At 42.5% G+C, this 22301-nt stretch overlaps 1 protein-coding gene across 5 annotated transcripts in view; it reads right to left on the bottom strand.

Moving 5' to 3' along the window:
• The window catches only part of celsr2 (cadherin, EGF LAG seven-pass G-type receptor 2), a 64954-nt gene that overhangs the window by 21137 nt on the left and 21516 nt on the right, over window positions 1-22301 (bottom strand). For all 5 annotated transcript variants that reach the window (XM_034287348.1, XM_029114102.2, XM_029114103.2 and 2 more), the window contains exons 2-5: window positions 20319-21023; window positions 11017-11239; window positions 5810-5925; window positions 5545-5633 (exon numbers count right to left, since the gene is read on the bottom strand). In XM_034287348.1, coding sequence (XP_034143239.1) covers window positions 5545-5633; window positions 5810-5925; window positions 11017-11239; window positions 20319-21023 — 1133 coding nt within the window. The remainder of the gene's footprint in view (window positions 1-5544; window positions 5634-5809; window positions 5926-11016; window positions 11240-20318; window positions 21024-22301) is intronic.

Here is a 22301-nt window from a genome sequence, read left to right as displayed (position 1 = left end):
AACAGAGGAATCAATTGAGAGGGACATAAGAGAAGGAGGGGCAGAGCGGGGCTGGGGGGGGATAATGATCCCGTCAATAAAGGTCACAACTGCTTGTCAAGCACAAATGTTTCCACCAGGTCACAAAGATATCCTACTGACAATCAGGCTTGGTTAAAGCCGGTCAGCTGTGGCTAGGCTAGCAAAACAATAATAAGAGGCGGGACAACTGCTGGCACCCCACTGTTGGCCCACCAGGCCTGGAGCTGGACAGACTGGTGGGGGATCCAAACAGGATCAGTCTCCATGTTAGGTGTGGGCTGCAGGGAGGATGTGTTGTTCTGCCCTGGGTGGCCAGACTGCCTAGAAATACATGTGACTGGGAGTGGTGATTTTACATGCTGTCTTCTTAACAAGATCATTTGTTAATTCTATTCTTAGCCCTAATGCCCCTATCTATTGAGAGGATTAGACTATTTCTGTCATTTTGCAAGCTATCTGTCCCATTAAGTGGTGTCCGTGAGTATCTAAATACTGGCACAGCTCATTGTGGGTTTTGTGACCACTTGTCTGCCTATGGGTCAGAGTGACTTCATTACATTGTGCCACGACAATAATTACACATGAGCCATCCTAGTTAATCAACTCAACTGTCTCCCATTAGGCATTGTAGGTGGAAATTGTCATACCTAATGTGCCCTTCCCTCCAGAACATTGTTTACACAGTGTCACAGAAAACCCAATAAGGCCATAATGGACCTCAGCCGTCCAAGCCTGTTGACACTGTTACCCTCTAGTAGACAGAGATGGTACTTGGCATCACTACCAAGATAGAAAGACTGAAAATAAGCTTCTGCCCCCAAGACCTCAGACTGTTCAACCTCCCTGCTCCCTGATATACAGGTCTTTCTTACACTCCAGTACAGAGGGTAAATGACCGAGAAATTGCGCTTTATTTTACATTACCCTTTACATTATGCATACATTTATATTGTCATATACCGAGAGGCACGTCGTGAGAGGATTGTAGCTTTGAATCAAGTATATGTGTACACAGCAACTAGGCCAGTCCTTTATTACCAACCATTGTCCTGAAGGTAACCTATAAATATATATAAATACACTAAGCCAAATGATAACAGTAGGATACTAGCTATATTATTCCATCCCTCAATCACCTGCTTCATAATGACAGGTTGCTTGCAAATAAACAGATAAATATAAATGGATCATAATCACAAAATAAACAAAAAAACTATACAAGTGAGAGTGCATCCTTTGCCAATTACTTTAGATAAAGAAGAACTAATTTCTCTCAACAAGATAAAAATGTAGCCCATTTGATCCGACATTTCATCATTTCACACGATCGTAGACGTCTGGTGCTTTACACTGGAGACTTAATATTTCTTCAATATAGATTTTTAAGCATTTGGAAATAAAAGCCTTTTGGGATTCAAATGAGCCACAACAACAGGTTCACTGAAAATACTCTTTGTCTGAAGTATAATCACAACTAATTTTTCACTAATCAACATACTTAAAACTAACCTGAATTTCCTCTAAACATCAAAATAATAGGGAATTGGGATAATTTGCTCTTTTGAGTTAAAAATAGATGCTAACCGGTTTTATTTTTTAAAACACACTGGGCTACTAGAAAGGTAGAAAAAACATAAACCTCTAAATCTTCCATTCTCAAATTGTAGAACATTTTGAATTTAACCTTTAGCTAACCAGTCTTGAGGCAGTTGGAAATTCATTTGTTGGGGCTGCAGTTTTAGATGGTCTGTTAAAATGGTCACACGCCAAATCTCCAGATATGCTCTTTTCCATTGTTCCAATTGGAACCATGGAAAGATCTGTTCATTCTTTCACTGATCTCCACATTGGGCCGTCGCTTCCAGTAGTTCCTGGCTCGCTGAAATACATCAACCATCAGCCACGGCTGTTGACTCTCCTATAGTGACTCTTTGCTAATAGCTGTCAGCTGCTCTGTCTGGTACACAAAGACCAGGCCTGTCAGAGCTGATTGGACAGCACATATTTACTCAGGACATTAAAACCTGTTCCCCTCCTTACAATGGGGTGACAGGGGATCATTAGAAAGGGAGTTCACTTGCCCCCCACAATGCAAGGGAAGGACAGGTAGAGCACAGGAGCAATCAACTGTAATATGACGTCTGAGAATGACTGAAAAGCCCATAGCAACCAGAGGTTAGCCCCTGCAGGGTCCTCGCTCACAGCCCAAGTAAAAACTTCTCTCTGGCCTTTCTTGCTGTCCTGCCCTGTTTTATCTCCGTGCTGGTGAACCGAGAGCGCGCCACCTTCCCTCGGGCTGCATCATTCACTGCCCATGGTCCCATTGGAGGCAGAGAGAAGCACAAAGGCAGTGGTCATTGCCATTCTCCACACTCCCCCTCTCCCCTGAAAGGCACATTTCAATCAAAACTGCCCCCAACTCATCCCGCCCCACCCCCCGTGGACAGGGACAAGCCGGGGAGGGCTGGCCAGCGTGGGATACCTCAGAGGGAGGGAGCCATCATTTTACCTCCAGCAGCCGATCCTTTTAATTGGGGGGGGGGCCTCTCTGTGAAGATTTCAAGCAATATCATCCTGCCACGGTTCTGTGCCCCTGCCTGATATTATGGCTGTTCCATAAATTCATGCTTTGTGTTGTGTAAGTGAAACACTGGAAAGCAGCTGGTAAAATGTGATAGTAAAGAAAACAGTGCAGGCAGTGGTCACTGGAGACTGTCATTGTCTCTAATCCAAAAAACGACAAGGTCATCGTTAAAAACAAGCAATGAGGACTTTCATTGGACTTACTGGTATCAAGTGATTAATGAGAGAATAATTAATCCTAAAACAACTCCATTCTTTGAGAGGAACCAAAGACTTTTCCTCCAATGGCCCATGAGATGTTGTGTTCCCTAACATTCTGCAGGCTGGAATCTGACATGGCCATGTTATCATAGACCATGAATAGAATATCCACACTTGGGGGGTTGCCTGGCAACAGCTTTATGATGCAAAGTGACTTCCTGAATAGACTAAAATGTAACATCCTGTGTGTTGGTCTGGGGAGGGGTGGGAGGGAAACTGCTGAAAAGGAGGGTGAACTGGGAGGAGGGGTAAGGGGTTATAGTTCCATGCATTCTTCAGATATAGAGAAGAAAAAAGTTGAGGCCCTCGTCTGGGAAAAATTTCTGGTTTGTGTGGTGAATTTACTATTCTCCAACATATATACTGAGCATAGCTGTGAACACATTTCTCCCACACATTTCTACTGTCACTTTGGCTGTCTCTTGCTCCCTCCCTCTCCCTCCTTCTTATTTCTGCCTGGCACGCTGTCTCTTCCACTGTCCCATCAATGGTGATTCTTTGGAATGGCCCGAGCAGCTGTTCTGACAGGAGGCAGCGCAGTGAAAACTTCCACTGTGGACTCTGAGTACTTCACATCCAGTGTGGTTCAACGACAATAATTACCTTCACCACCCTACAGAGAGTCACTGTCATCCACTAGATGAAGTACAGCTGGTCAGAAATAAATGGATGACAAATAATACAGACGCTACAGTGAATACTGTTTTTATATCCAGATTCACCATCCTTCCTACTCACGATACTATAATGCATCTATGAATCATAACCAGTATTCAAGTCAATCGCAGGCCAAACATGATAAGATGTGTACAGTTTTTTGATACGTGGAATTCCTGGTCTGTAGTAAAATAAGAACATTATTCATTTATTGTATTAATTCAACCCATGTTGAAAGTGATCTGTTGATATTCCTTCAGCTCAATGCTGTGGCATCTTTGATAGCTAAGTCTAGTGATCCTTCGTAGACCAAGGTACTTCAATACTGCTCGCCTGTCTTCAAAGAGATTATTTTATTATTTATTTCTTTAATACTTCCTCACCATCAAAATTATCTCTCAGTCTTGGAGGTGTGTTCCCTGACTCTAGCCTTCATTTACATGGTCATTAGAGTGCTGGGCACACTCAATACAAGATATACTTGTCAGATCAACTTTCAATTTGGTTTTCATCATTTAAAGCACATCATGTTTCCCTCCAGAACAGCTCTGGTTCTATTAGATCTCAGCACAGCATTTGACACTGTAGATCATAGGACACTTAAAGATAGGCTGGAAAATTGGGTAGGACACTCCGGGACAGTCCTTGATTGGTTCAGATCTTATCTAGATGGCCGGAGTTACTTTGTCACCATTGGTAATCATGAATCTGATAGGGTGACGATGCCATGCAGAGTTCCACAGGGATCAGTACTCGGACCGCTTCTGTTCAATTCAACCTCTGGGCCAAATTCTACAAAACAACATTAACTACCACAGCTATGCCGATGATACTCAAATATATATGGCTCTCGAACCATATGACAACAGCTCAACAGACTCTCTGTGTCACTGTATAGAGCACATAAATACCTGGATGAACCAAAATTGTCTACAATTAAACCAAGATATATGAGATTATTGTGTTTGGCAACAAAAATAAAAGAACAAGTATTAGTAAAGAGATGGATTCTCGGGCCCTTAAAACCAGGGATCAAGTGCGTAATCTTGGTGTTCTGATAGACCTCACATTTAAAAGTCATATCAAAGCGGTCACGAAAACAGCATTCTATCATCTAAAAGATATAGCCAGAATCAAAGGCTTGGTGTCTCAAAAAGACCAAGAGAAGCTCATCCATGCTTTTATCTCTAGTAGGGTTGACTACTGTAATGGCCTATTTACTGGACTCCCGAAAAAGACTGTAAAACAGCTGCAGCTCATTCAGAATGCTGCTGCTAGAATGTTAACCAGGAACAGGAGACCAGAGCACATCACTCCGGTTCTTAAATCTTTGGATTGGCTTCCAGTCAGTTACATAATAGATTTCAAAGTTGTGCTTTTAGTTTATAAATCTCTGAATGGTTCAGGACCCAAATGCATTTCTGATATGTTTGCAGAATATAAACCAAGCAGTGCTCTTAGATCCATGAACACAGGTCAGCTAGTAGAGTCCAAACTAAACATGGAGAAGCTGCGTTTAGCACTTATGCTGTACAAAACTGGAATTAACTACCAGAAGATCTTAGACGTGCCCCAAACTTATCAATTTTTAAATCCAGTTTAAAAACACTTCTCTTCTCACGTGCCTATTACTGAGCACTTAAACTTAACCACACTGTTTGGCCTTATAGCTTCCTATGTTTTTATCCCATTTTTAATCTTTACATGTTTTCTTATTGTATTTTTTATTATTATGATGTATTCATTTGTTTTGATGTTTTCAATTGACTATTTGTTTTATGTTATTGTACTTTCATATATGTTTCTTTTTAAAGCACATTGAATTGCTTCGGTGTATGAATTGTGCTATATAAATAAACTTGTAATCTTATTTTAAATTTTTTATGGATAGATAGTTACAGGTAACATTCAGATGACACATTGCTTTTTTCTGCAGGCCAGCAAAGCCAGGTGCGGCCCAGTGTTGAGCCAGTCAGTCAACAAGCCCAACAGGACTTACCCTAGCCTGTGTTTCCCTCATACCTTATTGTAGTAGTGAACTTGAACCACATGCCACTGGCCATCACTGACACCTCCAAGGATGTAGGGCGACACAGTCGTCTTGGTCTCACCTAAAAAAGAAAAGAAAAAATATATATTTTACACATTTAAATCAGGGCAACAATGTCCACACTTTGAATAATACTAATGTTATAATATAAGAGTCACTTATGGAAGCCTCAATAACAACCAAATATAGGGGTTTGTGTAAATGGGTTGACATGCAATAAATAGAAGCTCTTCTTACCTGCAGAGAAGGTGAGCTGGATTTGCTCGTTAATGATCTCCATGGCGATGAAGTCATGTTTCTCGTTGAAGCGTCCATTGTAGAGTAACAAACCATTTGGCTCCTTTGTGGCAAATCTGGGTAACATGAAGAAACAGGGCTCAGTATCCGTTCCCAGCCAAAGACACCAAGACAGAGTAAACACTTCTTCTGAGAGGTCATTGTGACAGGAAGACAACATGAAAATGCATTCAAGCCAGTATATTTCTGCACACAGCATTTGCCATTGTTGTAGTAAAGTGGGCCTAAGAGCATCATTCAAGAATTCCCGAAGTAAATGCTTTTTCAACATCCAAATTCAGCATCCAATATGAGACAGCCTGAGAGTATACTGACTGACATGCTCTATTATAGCAAAGGATACAAATTATGAACGCACCAAAAGTGCTTCCTGTTAGATTACTATGAGGGCATTTTGACGCAGAGTGCCTCAGGATTCACCGCTGTGAAGCAGAGAGGGCGAGACTTAACAACGCTGCAATTTTCAACCGATCACAAGCACCCAACAAGGTTAAACACGACAAGCTCCTTGCTGTGTCTCAGATGAGGAAGAGCTCTAAAACAAAGCTACATCTGCAGCGTAGACATTAGGCCTGGACATACCCCAGAAACTCAGAGCAATTATACTGTGGATAGTAACTGCTGAGAGATGAAAGATGTTCTGATAGGGGACAAACTAGCGACAGACGACAAAGCATAAACACATTTCATATTGATCCAGGAAGCAACATCCATGTGAAGCCTGTTCTGTATGGTGTGGTCATAACAGAGTTTAGAATGACATTGTTTGCAGTCATTTTAATGAGGAGTAGCCTATATAAAAAGACTGAACTATTACAACAGCCTGCAATTAATAATTCTGTTTAGGAAGAAACAATGAGAGCAAACCTAGCCAGTAAGGTCATCTGTTATCTGTCAGTGTAATGCTCAGTCAGTCACATTTGAGCCAGTGCAACTCAACCTCTCGGACTCATACCCGGCCTCACCACAAACGCTCCCAACTGCCTCAGACTGAAATGGCAGACACAGTCCAACAACAAATTTGATTCACCACAAATGGTAAAAAGGTCATGGCCAATGCAAATACGCAGCGCAAGCCAAACAGTGAAGTTGCCAGATAATAATGAAGCCAGGAAATGATCTCGGTCATGTCTGTCCCAGGGGACCACACAGTGGATCCGAACATGTTAGAGCTCTGACGCCTGTCTGACTCATTGTCTCCTGGGCCTTGTGGTCCACATCTCCCTGTTCAGATGGAGACCCTGTCGAGACGGATGGAGCCTCCTGAGGTCTTCCTACAATGAGGGCGACATTCCCGAGATCTGAATTACAGTGTTTTGTAATGACCTCACAAAAGGTCTTCTTTTTTTTCCTCATCCTTTTGCAGATGCTGGGAAGACGTTCATGCGCGTGTACGAGTGTGTGGACATGCATTCATTATTCTGGAGCTGGAGGACAGCCATGGGGCATAGAACTGACCTGCTCACTGAGCAGAATGACAATCATCGACCTCAGACGAGGAAAAGAAACACACACTATTTGATAGCAATAGCACTGGGAATATCACCGAAAGAACACCGTTTGGGGCATCACTTCTGAAAATAATAATCAGAGCAAAGAAATGTACTATAAAAAAAAATGACATTACTTTTCATTCATGCTTTCTAATCACCAGTCTATAGGTTTCAAAGGCTTGTGTACACCCCCCTCCCACCCACCACCACCCCCGGACTGAGTGAGATCAACCACGAGATAAACGACTCCCATTGGCAACATAAGAATTATATGTCACATTAGGCAGACATTAGCTAAGATAACAACCAGTCGACCCATATTAACACAGGGGGACAGGTCGAAACCCATGGTGCAGTGAAGTTATGTTACTGTATCAGCGCATTCAGGAAGCCTCCTGATAGGCATGCCTTTAACATGTCGGTCAGAGGAACAACTATAAAACAAGGCATTATTGATTTAAATAAAAAAGTTGATACTGTGTCTGTTTTTTATGACATTCAAGCCATGTTCTGTTAAGAGAGCTGCCTGACAGATATGGTCTAGAATCTTTATTTCACTGACAGGCCAGTTCCTCCACAACTCTGGGAGAGATATCTGGGAACGACCAGCCACAGTGTTTATGAAACAGGTCGGAACGGTTCTCAATAAAAAAAAAAAAACTGCCATCCAAGCCATATTGAAAGCAAGGCCAATACGTCTATAAGTCACATATAATCAACGATACCTGTTAATAATGACTTTAAAGAGCTTTGCTGTGATCAATATAGGGTTAGGGCTCCCTTTATATCAATGCAGTCTAGTGTCATTGTTAAACCTATTTTAGTAATCCCAAGACTCCCAATGTGACATTTTTGTGGTAGCCCTGAACTTGCTTCCCTGAACCAAGTAGTCAGAGGCTTGTTCATTAATAGACAAGTGGATTCAGGTGTGCTGGCTCTGGAATACATTGAATCTGACATCTATGGAATAGCTGCAAAGTCCTGGAGAACCACTGTTTGGATGAACGTACTTCCATGATTAACTGTGTTCAATGTTTAATGCTAATCTGTTTAATCTCACCACCCTCCCCTGGCCTCGTCTGACTATATACCAGGCTGTGATCTGGACCCTTACACACAATGTGCTGTACAGTACCTGTACCAGCCACATGCCTCCCACTATGAACCAGTGTTAATGCCAAACTGGATTCTTGCCTCTGGAAAAAATTTACATTTCTACAATATATGGGCCAACCTGCATGAACGCCAGACATAACAATGTTAATGTCCAGCCCAAAAACAGTTAGTCATCTGGGCTTCTCCTTCAGCAGCATAAAAAAAACTCTTAATATATACACATACACGCACACAAAACAAAGATCAGAGCCACAAAATACACCTGTAATTTGTGCCTTTATCCATAAATGTTGCAAAAATACCACTAATTTTACTAATAAAAACACAAACCTGATTTTAGTTAAATATTCCAACCTGTTTATTTTGCTCTCACATTGTGCTTTTTTAAAACATATTTTATATCAGAAGGATGTGGTACTACATGGTGATGGAAAATATTTTACATATAAGCCATTTAGCAGATACGCTAACCCAGTGACTGTAGCGAATAGAAACAGGAATCAAACTCACAAACATGCTGACACCAAGTGATCTATGTGGGACTTAAACATGTATTCCTGACAGTGCGCCACAAAACGACCACATTGAATGTGGTCACCCTAACATGCTGACAGGCTCAAGGAACCCAAATCCAGCAGGGGGAGAAGAGCCTTGCTATTAAATGATTGAATTAACATTATGAAACACCGGGGCAGTTATGTAAACGAGGCCGGAGGAGGCATCATCAGGCATGAGTTACGTTCCAGGTGGGAGAGGACGAGAGCAACGGTGGAATGTTTGAAGTGGATAATTGAGAAAGGAGGAGTGTGTGTGTGTAGTTTTAGAGCAAAGGAGTGAGAATGTGTGTGTAATGTTAGAGCATAGTGTTGAGAGTGTGTGTGTGTTACGTTACAGAGAAGTTAATACAAGTGGGAGAGGGTACAGAAGTTGGAAGAGTGGTGAAAGAATGAATCACAGGGAGATACTTTACTATGACAGTAAATGATCACAGCAAAGCTCTGGCCTGCATCCCATTGCTGGATTGCTTCTGAGTCCAAGCAGAGTCGGCTCCATTTGGCCCGTGGATCTAAGGCCAGATGCTACTGCTAGTGGTGTTGGAGGGCCAGCAGGTGGTGCTCTTCCCTTCACTCAAAATATCAAATCCAATGGTCCAGGGCAATGAAGGAGACATTGCCATGTGTAGGGTGCCATCTTTTTGGATGGTCTATTTCCTGACTCTGTGGTCAGTAAAGATATAATGGCACTTATCTTAAGAGTAGGGGTGTTAAACCTGGCCAAATGTCCATTCTGGGCCTCATTATCTTGTCAACCTAATTATCCCCAGCTTCCAATTGGTTAATTCCTTTCCCTTCCTGTGTCCTGTATCTAAGAATATATATACATGTTTTAAATACTAATCTATTGATTGGACCGATTTCATCAGATCAAATTTGTGACATCATCAAAGTAGGCAGTAATTTCCATCCCACATGAACAGGTTGAAAATCGAGGAACAATATTTTAAGGAGCTTTTTTGCAAAAAGGCCATTAGCATTGCTTTCAACATGTCAGAGTGCTATTATCAATCTCCAACATATTAATGACCTCCAACAATTGATTTCATCAACCTCCAACATGTCAGAGTGTTATTATCGACCTCCAACACATCAGAGTGTTATTATCGACCTCCAACTTGTCAGAGTGTTATTATCGACCTCCGACACATCAGAGTGTTATTATCGACCTCCGACATGTCAGAGTGTTATTATCGACCTCCGACATGTCAGAGTGTTATTATCAACCTCAGACACGTCAGAGTGTTATTATCGACCTCCAACACGTCGGAGTGTTATTATCGATCTCCAACATGTCAGTGTTATTATCGACCTCAAACATGTCGGAGTGTTATTATTGACCTCCGACATTTCAGAGTGTTATTATCGACCTCCAAGATGTCAGAGTGTTATTATTGACCTCCGATATGTCAGAGTGTTATTATCGATCTCCAACATGTCAGTGTTATTATCGACCTCCAACATGTCAGAGTGTTATTATTGACCTCCGATATGTCAGAGTGGTATTATCGACCTCCAACATGTCAGAGTGATATTATCGACCTCCAACATGTCAGAGTGATATTATCAGTTTGTAAACATCATTAAGAGAACATGGATTTAAAAACATCAACATCATTGGATTTGACAACTATCTGTTCAACTTTAACATTGCTTGAGAGATCCAACATGATAGCAACACTAGTGTGGATATCTGAAAGTGGCTTTAATTTCTGCACTATTATGAACCTTTCAACTGCATTCAATTATTACTTTGGTACATTCCACAAATCATTACTTTACAGCGACACCTTCAAAGTGTCCACAACAAAGCTTTAGAATTATTATTCATGGAATGGAAAAATGGGTACGCAAAAACGCTAAGCAATCAATCCAGAAGTGGATTTTGAGCCCTTCAAACACAGGAAATAGATGAGTAAAAAAAGCAGATCCTGAAGTAGGCGGGGCTGGCTAGTTGCTAGTGTGGCGTGGTTGTGGTACTTACGAGAGGGAAAGCGTGAAGTGAAAGCGCTGCCGGAGGCCCTTGAAGGTGAGAAAGGACTGCGGAGGGAAGTTCCTGGTGGTCATCTCACAGTAGGGTTTCTCATAGCCACCAGACGGGCACTCACATTTGAACCCTCCCACTAGCAGGTTCACACAGGTGCCTGCGTTCTTACACACACCTGGGGCACAACGCCCGGAGCGGGACGACAGCTCACACCGCCGGCCTGGAGAAAGGAAGGATGGAGACAGAAGGGAGGAAGAGAGAAGAGGAAAGAGAGACCAGTCAGAATCAACCAATATTAGCATGACAAATGACAGGCCTGGACAGTCTGTGTGGCTTAGAACCAGAACCCCACTAGTATAACTTCATCATGTATTCAGGTCAAACCGCTACTGCTCTTCACGCCAATCCAATAGCTATGGGGCATGACAAGATGCATCTCTCTTCCAGCACACACAGGACCACATTTGCTTTCTCCATCCGGGCGAGGAGAGAGGGGAGTGAGAGAGGACGAGGCTGAGATGAAGAGGCCAAAGGAGACAGCCTGGAAAAGACACGGTTGACGGTCAATAAGAAAAAGGAAGACCAAGAGAAACTCAGACAGCGGAGAAGTGAGAGTCGGAGGGGGCGGACTACTGCAGGGGGAATGTGTGTCAGTGGTGAAGCTACGCTCCATGCTTGGTCTTGCCCTGCACTGCGCTCACTACTTCTATTTGTCCCCAGTCTCTGGGTTACAGGCGGCAGTTGCTATGGCGAGACTGCAAGCCTTCATTCATGAGCTGTGAATTAGTGTCAGGGCCACAATGCAGCGTGTCACACCTCCACTGCGTCATGTCACTGGACTGTACTGACCACACTGACAACAGTTCTAAAGACTGCACACTCACAGGGTATTTTCACTAATACATCCAAACACAGGGTCTCAAAGGCAATTTGTCTGGCCGACGATTTGTTTGACCGATTCCTGTTAGACTGCTGTTGTTATTTATTCATTCATTCATTCAACTGCAAGATGATTGTGGTCATTATGGAATAAGGTCTGATGCAGTCATCAATGTCCCATGGCTAAACAGGCAGTAGAACTATCACTTGGCCACCGCTAGTAACCAATAAAGAGGTAGGAATGGATAACTGCATAAGTCGAGTGGTAATTAATAAACGACTCCTTGGGCAACAAGTATCTTCTGTTGATTTAAATAAATGAGAAGAATAGAGGACATTCAGTCACAGCCTAAAGTGGTCCAACATGGCTGCAACCACCTACACTAGGAATATGGGACAATGGGATAGTAGTGACCTTGGGCTCCACAATAGAAGTTCATTTGTTGTATTCTTCTTTATGCATTTCTAACTTCACACCAAAAACAAATGACAATTATTGTTTGAATAATAGAAAATAAGGATAAAAGGGGCTTCTGGTATTGTGGTCGAGTTACTATAGAAATTAGTGTATATGTTTACTCATAAACAGAAATATTTTCTGATGTTTTCCTCACATGCTAAGAAATATATGCTACTGTAATGTACAGTGGTTATCAAAATTCTATGGTGCTTATCAAAAGCCTACACCCCCTGTTTAAAAATGTAAGTAAAGAATCAAATGAAGACAAACCACATCTTACTTTTTTCACCTTTAACAAGGTCTTGTAACCAATAATATTTAAGTGAAAAAATACATAGATTATATCACTGAAAAATTGAAATACTGTAAATAACTGCTTTGCATAAGTGTGTACACTCCACAATTTATACTTCATGGAAGCACCTCTTGCTTTGTTTAGTTCATTTGGATAGGTCTTAATCAAACTAGAACACTTGGATTTTGCAATTGTATCCCACTATTCAGTGCAGAAGAGTTCAAGATAAGCTAAACAGGGAGGGGATCTCCTGTGTACAGCCTTCTTTAGGTCAGTGCATAGACTTTCTCCCGGATTCAGATTTAACTGAGCTATTTCAGGACATCAGTCATCCATTTTGTAAGCCATTCCTTGGTTGATTTGGCTGAAAGGTTTGGTCCTGAAAGGATTTTAGCTGTCTAGCAGAGAGCAAGTTTCCACAAAAACTATCTACACTGAACAAAATTATAAACGCAATTTACCATGAGCTGAACTCAAAGATTTAAGACTTATTCTATGTACACAAAAGGCCTATTTCTCTCAAATATTGTTCACAAATCTGTCTAAGACTGTGTTAGTGAGCACTTCTCCTTTGCCGAGATAATCCATCCACCTCACATGTGTGGCATATCAAGATGCTGATTAGACAGCATGATTATTGCCCAGTTGTGTGCCTTAGGCTGGCCACAATAAAAGGCCACTCTAAAATGTGCAGTTCCATCACACAGCACAATCGCGCAGATGTCCTCAATTTGGAGTGAGCGTGCAATAGGCATGCTGACTGCAGGAATGTCCACCAGAGCTGTTGCCTGTGAATTGAATGTTCATTTCTCTACCATAAGCCATCTCCCAGGGCGTTTCAGAGAATTTGGCAGTACATCCAACCGGCATCACAACCGCAGACTACGTGTAACCACACCAGCCCAGGACCTCCACATCCAGCATCTTCATCTCCAAGATCGTCTGAGACCAGCCACCCGGACAGCTGCTGCAACAATCTGTTTGCATAACCAAAGAATTTCCGCACAAACTGGCAGAAACCATCTCAGGGAAGCTCATCTGCATGCCCGTCGTCCTTATCGGGGTCTCGACCTGACTGCAGTTGTTGTCGTAACCAACTTGAGTGGGCAGACGCTCACATTCGATGGTGTCTGGCACTTTGCAGAGGTGTTCTTCACAGATGAATCACGGTTTTCACATCGTATGGGTGAGAGGTTTGCTGATGTCAACGTTGTGGATCGAGTGGCCCATGGTGGTGGTGGGGTTATGGTATGGGCAGTCATGTGTTATGGACAACGAACAAAGGTGCATTTTATTAATGGCATTTTGAATGCACAGAGATACCGTGACGAGATCCTGAGGCCCATTGTTGTGCCATTCATCCACGACCATCACCTCTGCTCTGGATCGGCGTATACGACAGCGTGTTCCAGGTCCTGCCAATATCCAGCAACTTCACACAGCCATTGAAGATGAGTGGTCTAACATTCCACAGGCCACAATCAACAACCTGATCAACTCTATGCGAAGGATTTGTGTTGCACTGCGTGAGGCAAATGGTGGTCACACCAGATAATGACTGGTTTTCGGACCCCCCCAATACAGTGAAACTGCACATTTAATAATCATGCTGTCTAATCAGCATCTTAATATGCCACACCTGTGAGGTGGATGGATTATCTCGGCAAAGGAGAAGTGCTCACTAACACAGATTTAGACAGATTTGTGAACAATATCTGAGAGAAATAGGCCCTTTGTGTACATAGAGAAAGTCTTAGATCTTTGAGTTCAGCTCATGATAAATGTGGGCAAAAACAAAAGTGTTGCGTTTATAATTTTGTTCAGTGTATTTAGAGTTATTCATTGTGTTCTCTATCCTGACCACTGTGCAGTCACCGCAGGAGAGAAGCAGCCCCATTACATGATGTTGATGCCACCATGTTTGACAGTAGGTATTGTGTACATGGAATGATGAGTTGTGTTTGTTTTGTATCAAACATATATTTAGGAAATATGGTCTAAATGTTCTTCCTTGGTAACAGACCATAACATATTTTTGCATATAGTTTTGGAAGATTAAATGTTTTTGTTGAATGTTATTTTTGGGGAGAAATGGCTACCTTCTTGCCAAACTATCCCACAGCTTAAACTTGCAGAGAATGAGTAGCTGTAATACAAAGGGAGTGCCCAGTTTCTGGCAGACATTTCTGCAGATCCCTTAATGTTGCCATTGGTCTCCTGATAGTATTGGCCTCTCTCAATCCACTCGCAATTATCCACTTCAAACATCCCACCGCTGCTCTTATCCCCTCCCACCTGGAATGGCACTGATGCCTGATAAATCCATCCTCCGCCCACATTTACATAACTGTCCTGGTGGTGCCATCTTACCTCTGCTTCTTATTTATGGTCATCATAGTGTTCCATAATAAAAGTAATTATCCCTCTCCTGATCTGTCCCTTCCAACAATAAGAGCACTTAGATACTTTGTTAGCTGCTTGTTGACCATGGCTATCTCTGCAATATGCAACCAACCAGCCTATTCTGCGGTCTGTTGACTGCTCTGTAACCTTAGAAAAACCAGAGCCAGTGTTTTTCTGTCAGGCATTCCTCTAGGATGTGGTCACACCAAATGTGCAGGGTCCCTGAACAGCTCTTTGGGTTGCTAGGTGAGCTGGGCCCTGTGACAATGGGAGGAGCCTGCCAGTGAGTCACTATTTCAGAGAAGACCAATATCAATTATGTAGGAAGCATATCCACTCAGGAAGCTCCAGTTGCACCCTCTCAGAACCCCTCCTGCCCTCCCCAACTGTCTGTTTACAGCATTAAAGCTGTCCAACTGTCCAGGGACACTGGCAGTGGTACTGCTCAGTTTAAAGATAGAGAAGTTTTACTATGGTTAGTACACACAATGGATGCACACAATATAAACTCCTCTAGGCAAATATCAATGAGAGAAAGTATACCTTTTCATGCCAATCCAATAGACATGAAACAACAAAACAGGGTCATGGCAACATTTGACCTATACATTCATGTGTCACTTTGAATTACAAGCATTTCCACATTAAAGTATGCTTGTTGTATTTTTGTCATATTTTAACATATATTAACATTGCTTTTATGAGAGACTTCAAAAGGGTAATCTCATTAAACTAATTACAACTACATAATGCCAGAAGATGTAAGCTCTCCCTCTCTCTCTCTCACACACAAACACACACACACACACACACACACACACACACACACACACACACGAAAGATGCCTTTCCAGCCTTGTCTCCACTTTCTATTCTGTATGATGTCATGGTTGATGTTTGGTCTGGAACACAGGAAGAGAAGCTGCTATTTTTGGCAGTGGCTAATAGGAATCCCAATAAAATAGATCCAACCACCATATCAAAGGTAGGTTGACAAGGCATTCAGATGAATAAATGGGGTTTTGTTCGGATACCCAAAACACAATTCCATAATCATTCAGTTCTACTCAACAGACTGAGATGACAAAGCTGCTTATCAAACAACGTCCAAATAATCACTTGAGATAAGAATCGAGGGAAGAAAAGGCTGGTGCAGACACCACAGGTCTCAGCTCATGGCTGGAACTTTACTCATCTCTATGGAATCTGAAGTTTTTTTTACACAACAACAGGTTTCTCTAAATGTATTGAAGAATACTTGAGCAACAGATTATTTGGCCTCTATTTTCCCACTTTGCCACAACAGCAGTAAAGCTGTCAGATTGGTATATAAATGTTGATCCCATCATTTCTGATGTACCTCGACCAGACAACAAGCTAAAACGATGCAATAAAGGATAAAGTTGCTTTTTAGAATAGAGGTGAGGAACTGAACAACCACATTTGCTTAAGGACTGTTGTCTGAATAACAGTCATGTTTTGGCTTTCCAACATGCATTCCCACTTAGTGCTTTGATGCTTTAATTGATTCATGCAACTTCAAACAGTGAAATATAAAGATCTAAGCATGTGTGTACTGTGTAGACTACAGATAAAACTAACCACACATCATACAGAATGCCGGATCATTCAGATCAAAGTGAAAGAGTCTGCCATAATAACAAGAACCTTGTTTTCTGGAGACACTTTCAAATATAGGGCAGAATGTGCTTAGAAATATGGAGTCTGAAACACTGTAAAGGTACAGGCTGAAAGTGGGTTGTTGTATGTGACTTCAGTCCATTTTTCCTGTTTGCAGACTGAGTCAGCCATGCTTAATCATTGGCTCTGTCCTTTCCTACATAAGTGAAACTGATAGCTGCTCTCCGATATGTTCCTCGTTTTCCATCACACTGCCATCTGGCAACGCCCACGGGCCCCAGCAGTTCCGCACCACACACCCGCGCACAGACACAAACGAATCCACACAAACAGCAATTCAGCACTTACCTAGTATCCCACAAGGAGCTTGCATTTCAACACACACACACACGCACGCACACGCACATGCATGCACACAATACGCACACACACACACACACACACACAGCAGCCTATTACACCCAATGCACCCCACACAGCAGCTCTCAACTTCAACAGTATGTCAGGTTGAACAGCAGGAGCTGTAGATTATATCCAGGACAAACTCATCACTCCAGCACATTCCAGGATGGATCTGAAAGGTTGATGCTCTCAGAGGCCCTGCTTCAGCAAACAGCAGGGCCAACCTGAACCGTCATCTAACACACATGTGCTGAATTTCTGAATCGTATTCACACTCAGAAACCCAGCAGACCAAGGTGAACTCAGCCAGGCCCCTTGGCATGTCCATGTACCCTGCTAACAGTGAGATTGATGAGGATCACTCTGCTGAGTTGACACACACACCTCCTACACCACAAACACACACACAGCCACCTCCTACACCACTCACACAGCCACCTCCTACACCACACACACACACACACACACACACACCTCCTACACCACTCACACAGCCACCTCCTACACCACACACACACATACACCCACACACACACACACATACACACACAAACCACTGTCAATTACGGTTTATCTCTCACACACGTAAGAGTGGTCCTCAACCTGAAGCTCAGAGTGACTGAGCCTGCCCACACCCACTCACCAACGCCCCTCAACACAGAATATGTAATGGCCTCTCACCACATCACATCCCTGGGGGTGACTACTGGTAGACAGACCAATGTAGACTGATACAGCTACCCTTTGTATCTAATTCACTGAAGAGATCCCCTGACTACCACTATAATGGAACATCACTGTAATCAGCGCCAATGGACCATTTCATTAGCTGTATAGGCCTGAAGGGAAATCCCTAGCCAATAGGAATCCTGAAATATTGTCAGCAAATTCTGAAAGGCGCATTTCCGTCTGTATGTTGGAGTATGTTGGAGTGGCGACTGCAGGGATAATGGATAATGCAATACTTGCCGATTAACATTATCATAGTACTTTGAAGATATAAGTAGAACAAAATGTCTGGTCTTGCACGATGTGACCCACATAAGAGAGAATAGGCTATGGATTGTACTTTATTAAGTAGAGCTTAAGTAGAGCTAACCCACTGGACTAGTAAACATTTACACATATTTCATGTGTAGTACATCCCCTCAAAAAGGGACACAGACAATGTAATATATATTCTAGAAAAAAGCAAGATATCCAATCACACTGAATGCTGTTATCTATCTACAGCAGCAGTTAACTTCAAAGAACATATCACTTATGATAAGCAAGGCAAGGCTCAGGTAAAAATAAAAATGAACTTGCAGAACCCAAGAACTGGGATAAGGCAGTTGTTAAAAACTGGTACTGACTGGAAATATGGGGAGAAAAGGAAGGAAATGTAACATTCCTCCTCATCATTTGTTTGTTTCTACAACTTTCACCAGAAGCAGAGGGAAATCAGATCCCCTGATATTATCAAGTTATGTATTACATTCTGAGCAATGTAAGCATATTCTTCCCTCGTAAATATAACCGTAAAAAAATACTATAAAGGCGAACGCATTTGAGATGGGAGCGGAGATCATAACACAAAACATCAGAGTACCTCATAATGCTCTAAAAATGGAAGCTTTAAAAAGTGATTCCACCAATCCTCTCCTCACAGTAGGCTTTGTTACACTGCATACATCCCAGGTAGTGTTACCAGGGGAATAATTATAGACAGGAGGCTGTGTCTCTCCATCTGTAGCCATACATAATGCAACACCTCCTTCCATTAAGCCTAGCAGAGCTACAGTACTCTGCTGCGGACTTGCAAACTGCATAGTTTCCTCCGTTCAGAGAAATCACTAATGTTCACAACTACACCCAGAACTGCATAGTTTCCTCCATTCAGAGACATCACTGTAACGTTCATAACTAGACCCAGAACTGCATAGTTTCCTCCATTCAGAGACATCACTGTAACGTTCATAACTAGACCCAGAACTGCATAGTTTCCTCCATTCAGAGACATCACTGTAACGTTCATAACCAGACCCAGAACTGCATAGTTTCCTCCATTCAGAGACATCACTGTAACGTTCATAACCAGACCCAGAACTGCATAGTTTCCTCCATTCAGAGACATCACTGTAACGTTCATAACTAGACCCAGAACTGCATAGTTTCCTCCATTCAGAGACATCACTGTAACAATCACAACTAGACCCAGAACTGGATAGTTTCCTCCATTCAGAGACATCACTGTAACGTTCATAACTAGACCCAGAACTGGATAGTTTCCTCCATTCAGAGACATCACTGTAACATTCATAACTAGACCCAGAACTGGATAGTTTCCTCCATTCAGAGACATCACTGTAACATTCATAACTAGACCCAGTGAGGATAACAACACACTGTGATGCACCATGGCCCGGTCTTCTCTTCAAAGCACTCAAACCGTAAGACCCTAAATTCAACCAACACAACAACTTCGTCCACATGGTTCCCTCATGCCTCTTGCCTCTTAATAATGTTCATTATTTGTTCATGAATTTTTTAATAATTTATTCCTATTAAGCTTCCTTCCAAATATACTGTTGGTCTATATATTAAGTGTAGTTTCGTTTGGAAAGTATAGTTTTAAGGGACTGTCTATAATAAATGTTTTGTATTTTGGTGTTATGGACAGAAAACGTTAGCCAATGTAAGAAAATATGTTTGCTAATTTAAGGCATTTCATACATATCTCTGTACTAATGGGAGACAATGCACGTTTTTTGATGACGTTTATAGTTTTGCAATTGTAATTAATGGAAGATATTGTAACAATAATTTGAAATAAATCACTTGTTATAAAATACTGACGACTTGACAGGCCTATGCATTAGGTTATGAAAGTCTCCCGAGTAAAAGTATATCTAGCCTAATTGTTTATACTAAAACCTTATTGAGGTTTTTAACTACATTTTTAAATAAAACGCTGAATTTATTGCTTATCATATTACAGTACATATTTAGTACCCCTCTTTTTGTCAAGATTGGGTGGGTTCGACAATTCAGTGACAAAACTGAGGAATTATCAATAGTGAAAATATCTGTCAGGCACATCCCTACCACCAATACAGGACATTCACAGCCATTCCCCTTTGGGTTCTGGAAATTGTTTGCCTTTGGTGAAATGTACATCATCTAAAAAGTGAAATTGCCTCATTTATTATTCAAAATCCAAATCGAGCAATCACTCACCGGTATAGTCACTGAGGCACTCGCAGGTGTAACCTCCCTCTCTGCTGCGACACAGGCCATTGGCCCCACAGGGTTTGGAGTAGCACAGGTCAATCTCCGTCTCGCAGTAGTCTCCCGTGAAGCCGGTGGGGCAGCGGCAGCGCAGCCCTGCGATGGGATGGATGGGCCGGAACAAAATGGTGTCGGACGCCACGAAGGGCGCCAGGCTGTCAAACTTCAACACGGACACACACTTCATGTAGTTCTCACAGGGCTCTCTCAGGCAGATGTTGTCATCGAAGGGCAGGACCTGCTGGGAGGAGATGCGGGCCAGCAGACTGCGGTTCAGGTACAACCTCTCCTGTAGCTCCTCAGAGCCAAAGAACTCCGCCCCACCACTGGCCCCTACGGCCCCTCTGCCGCCCCCACGGGGACCGGCTCCTCCCCCGCGCGGGCCCTCCCCCGGTGTGGGCACGGCGACAGACAGGCTGACGTTGAGGATGCGGGCGCTGACGTCAGTGTCGTCCTGGATGTTGAACACTACGACGTCCTCGCGGTCAGCTGACAGCACGCGGGCCACTCCCTCCAGGAACTGGGCCAATAGCAGCGACAGGAAGTGTTCCTGGGAGGTGTTGGCCAATCGCAGCGTAATGCTGTTGGAGAGCATCTCGTCTGTGATGATGGTGACCTGGAGCAGACACTGGGCTGACACAGTGTGGATCCCATCTGAAAAGACAGGAACACCCATTCAATACTACAGAACGTCACACACAGTATCAATACTACAGAACGTCACACACAGTATCAATACTACAGAACGTCACACACAGTATCAATACTACAGAACGTCACACACAGTATCAATACTAAAGACACTTGATTACCATCACAAACAGTTTCCGCTTACAACCCAAAACTGAAAGACAGAATGTTGCACAATAACTTTTATTGCCTAGAACTGTCCCTAACAGATCACAATTCTCTAGTCACACCCGGCTACTGAGTTGTCTCCATGATTTATACACATCTGGGATTTAACTTCTCCTTCAGTAACAAAATGTAATATGCCTCTGGATTTACGTGTTTTATCATTGTGTTCCACCAGATCTGGTATCAATACGTTTGCCGAAACTTCTAGATCAGGTGGAATCGTGGCACTGTCTGACATTAGACAATGCATGGCTCGCTTAAATCCATTATCAATCATTTCAGAGTCAGTCTAGAAGGATCATAACTTAACATACCTCCAAGCATTCTGAATAAGCCGTTAGTAAGATGATTTGCAGAACTCATTACTGTTACTGTAACCTACATCGGCAACACAGGGGAAAACTGCTTGTCAACTAATATCAGCTTGAGAAGCTCGGACAGGGGCACTCAAAAAGGCTGCCTAGTGAAGAGTGAAATTATAATGAAGAGAAGACAGACTCATCATCAGAAATGGCAAGAAACAAAGTGGAGTAACAAGCAAGCCAGGACGATAACAAGCAGAACAGTACCATCAATATGAACCTATTCCAGTCATTAAGAGGACTCCTACACAAAATCAATGCTAGCTTTTAAAACTGCAATGGCCTAAACCTGAGCCATACTTCAGCTACGACTGGCCATCCATGGCTCTACACAGATTAACCCATTGGTACATTCTCATTTACAAGGCCATTCTCAGGCAGCTCCCAGTTCATCTATGCTCTTACACTGTCCAGCAGGTGATAAATGATCAATATTGCTTGCGTTCCCAAAACCATATTTTGTTTTTCACAGTTCCTAAAACCCGTACCGATTTTAAAACTAAATAATCCAGTGACTCTGATTGATCTGAAATCGAAAATCTAATAAGATACTGAAATGGGGGGCTGTAAGTGTTTTGACCCCTAATCCATATCTGTGTACAGTATAACTAGGAACTGTGGTAATCTATGTTTTATGTTATGACTTTATGTACTGTAACTTCTGTATGCTGCCAATTATGACCAGGTAACCTCTTGGAAAATAGATCTTTAA

The sequence above is a fragment of the Esox lucius genome, chromosome 17 (assembly GCF_011004845.1).
Source record: "Esox lucius isolate fEsoLuc1 chromosome 17, fEsoLuc1.pri, whole genome shotgun sequence".
In the NCBI taxonomy this organism is placed as follows: Eukaryota; Metazoa; Chordata; class Actinopteri; order Esociformes; family Esocidae; genus Esox; species Esox lucius.
This window is presented reverse-complemented; position numbering and strand designations above follow the sequence as displayed.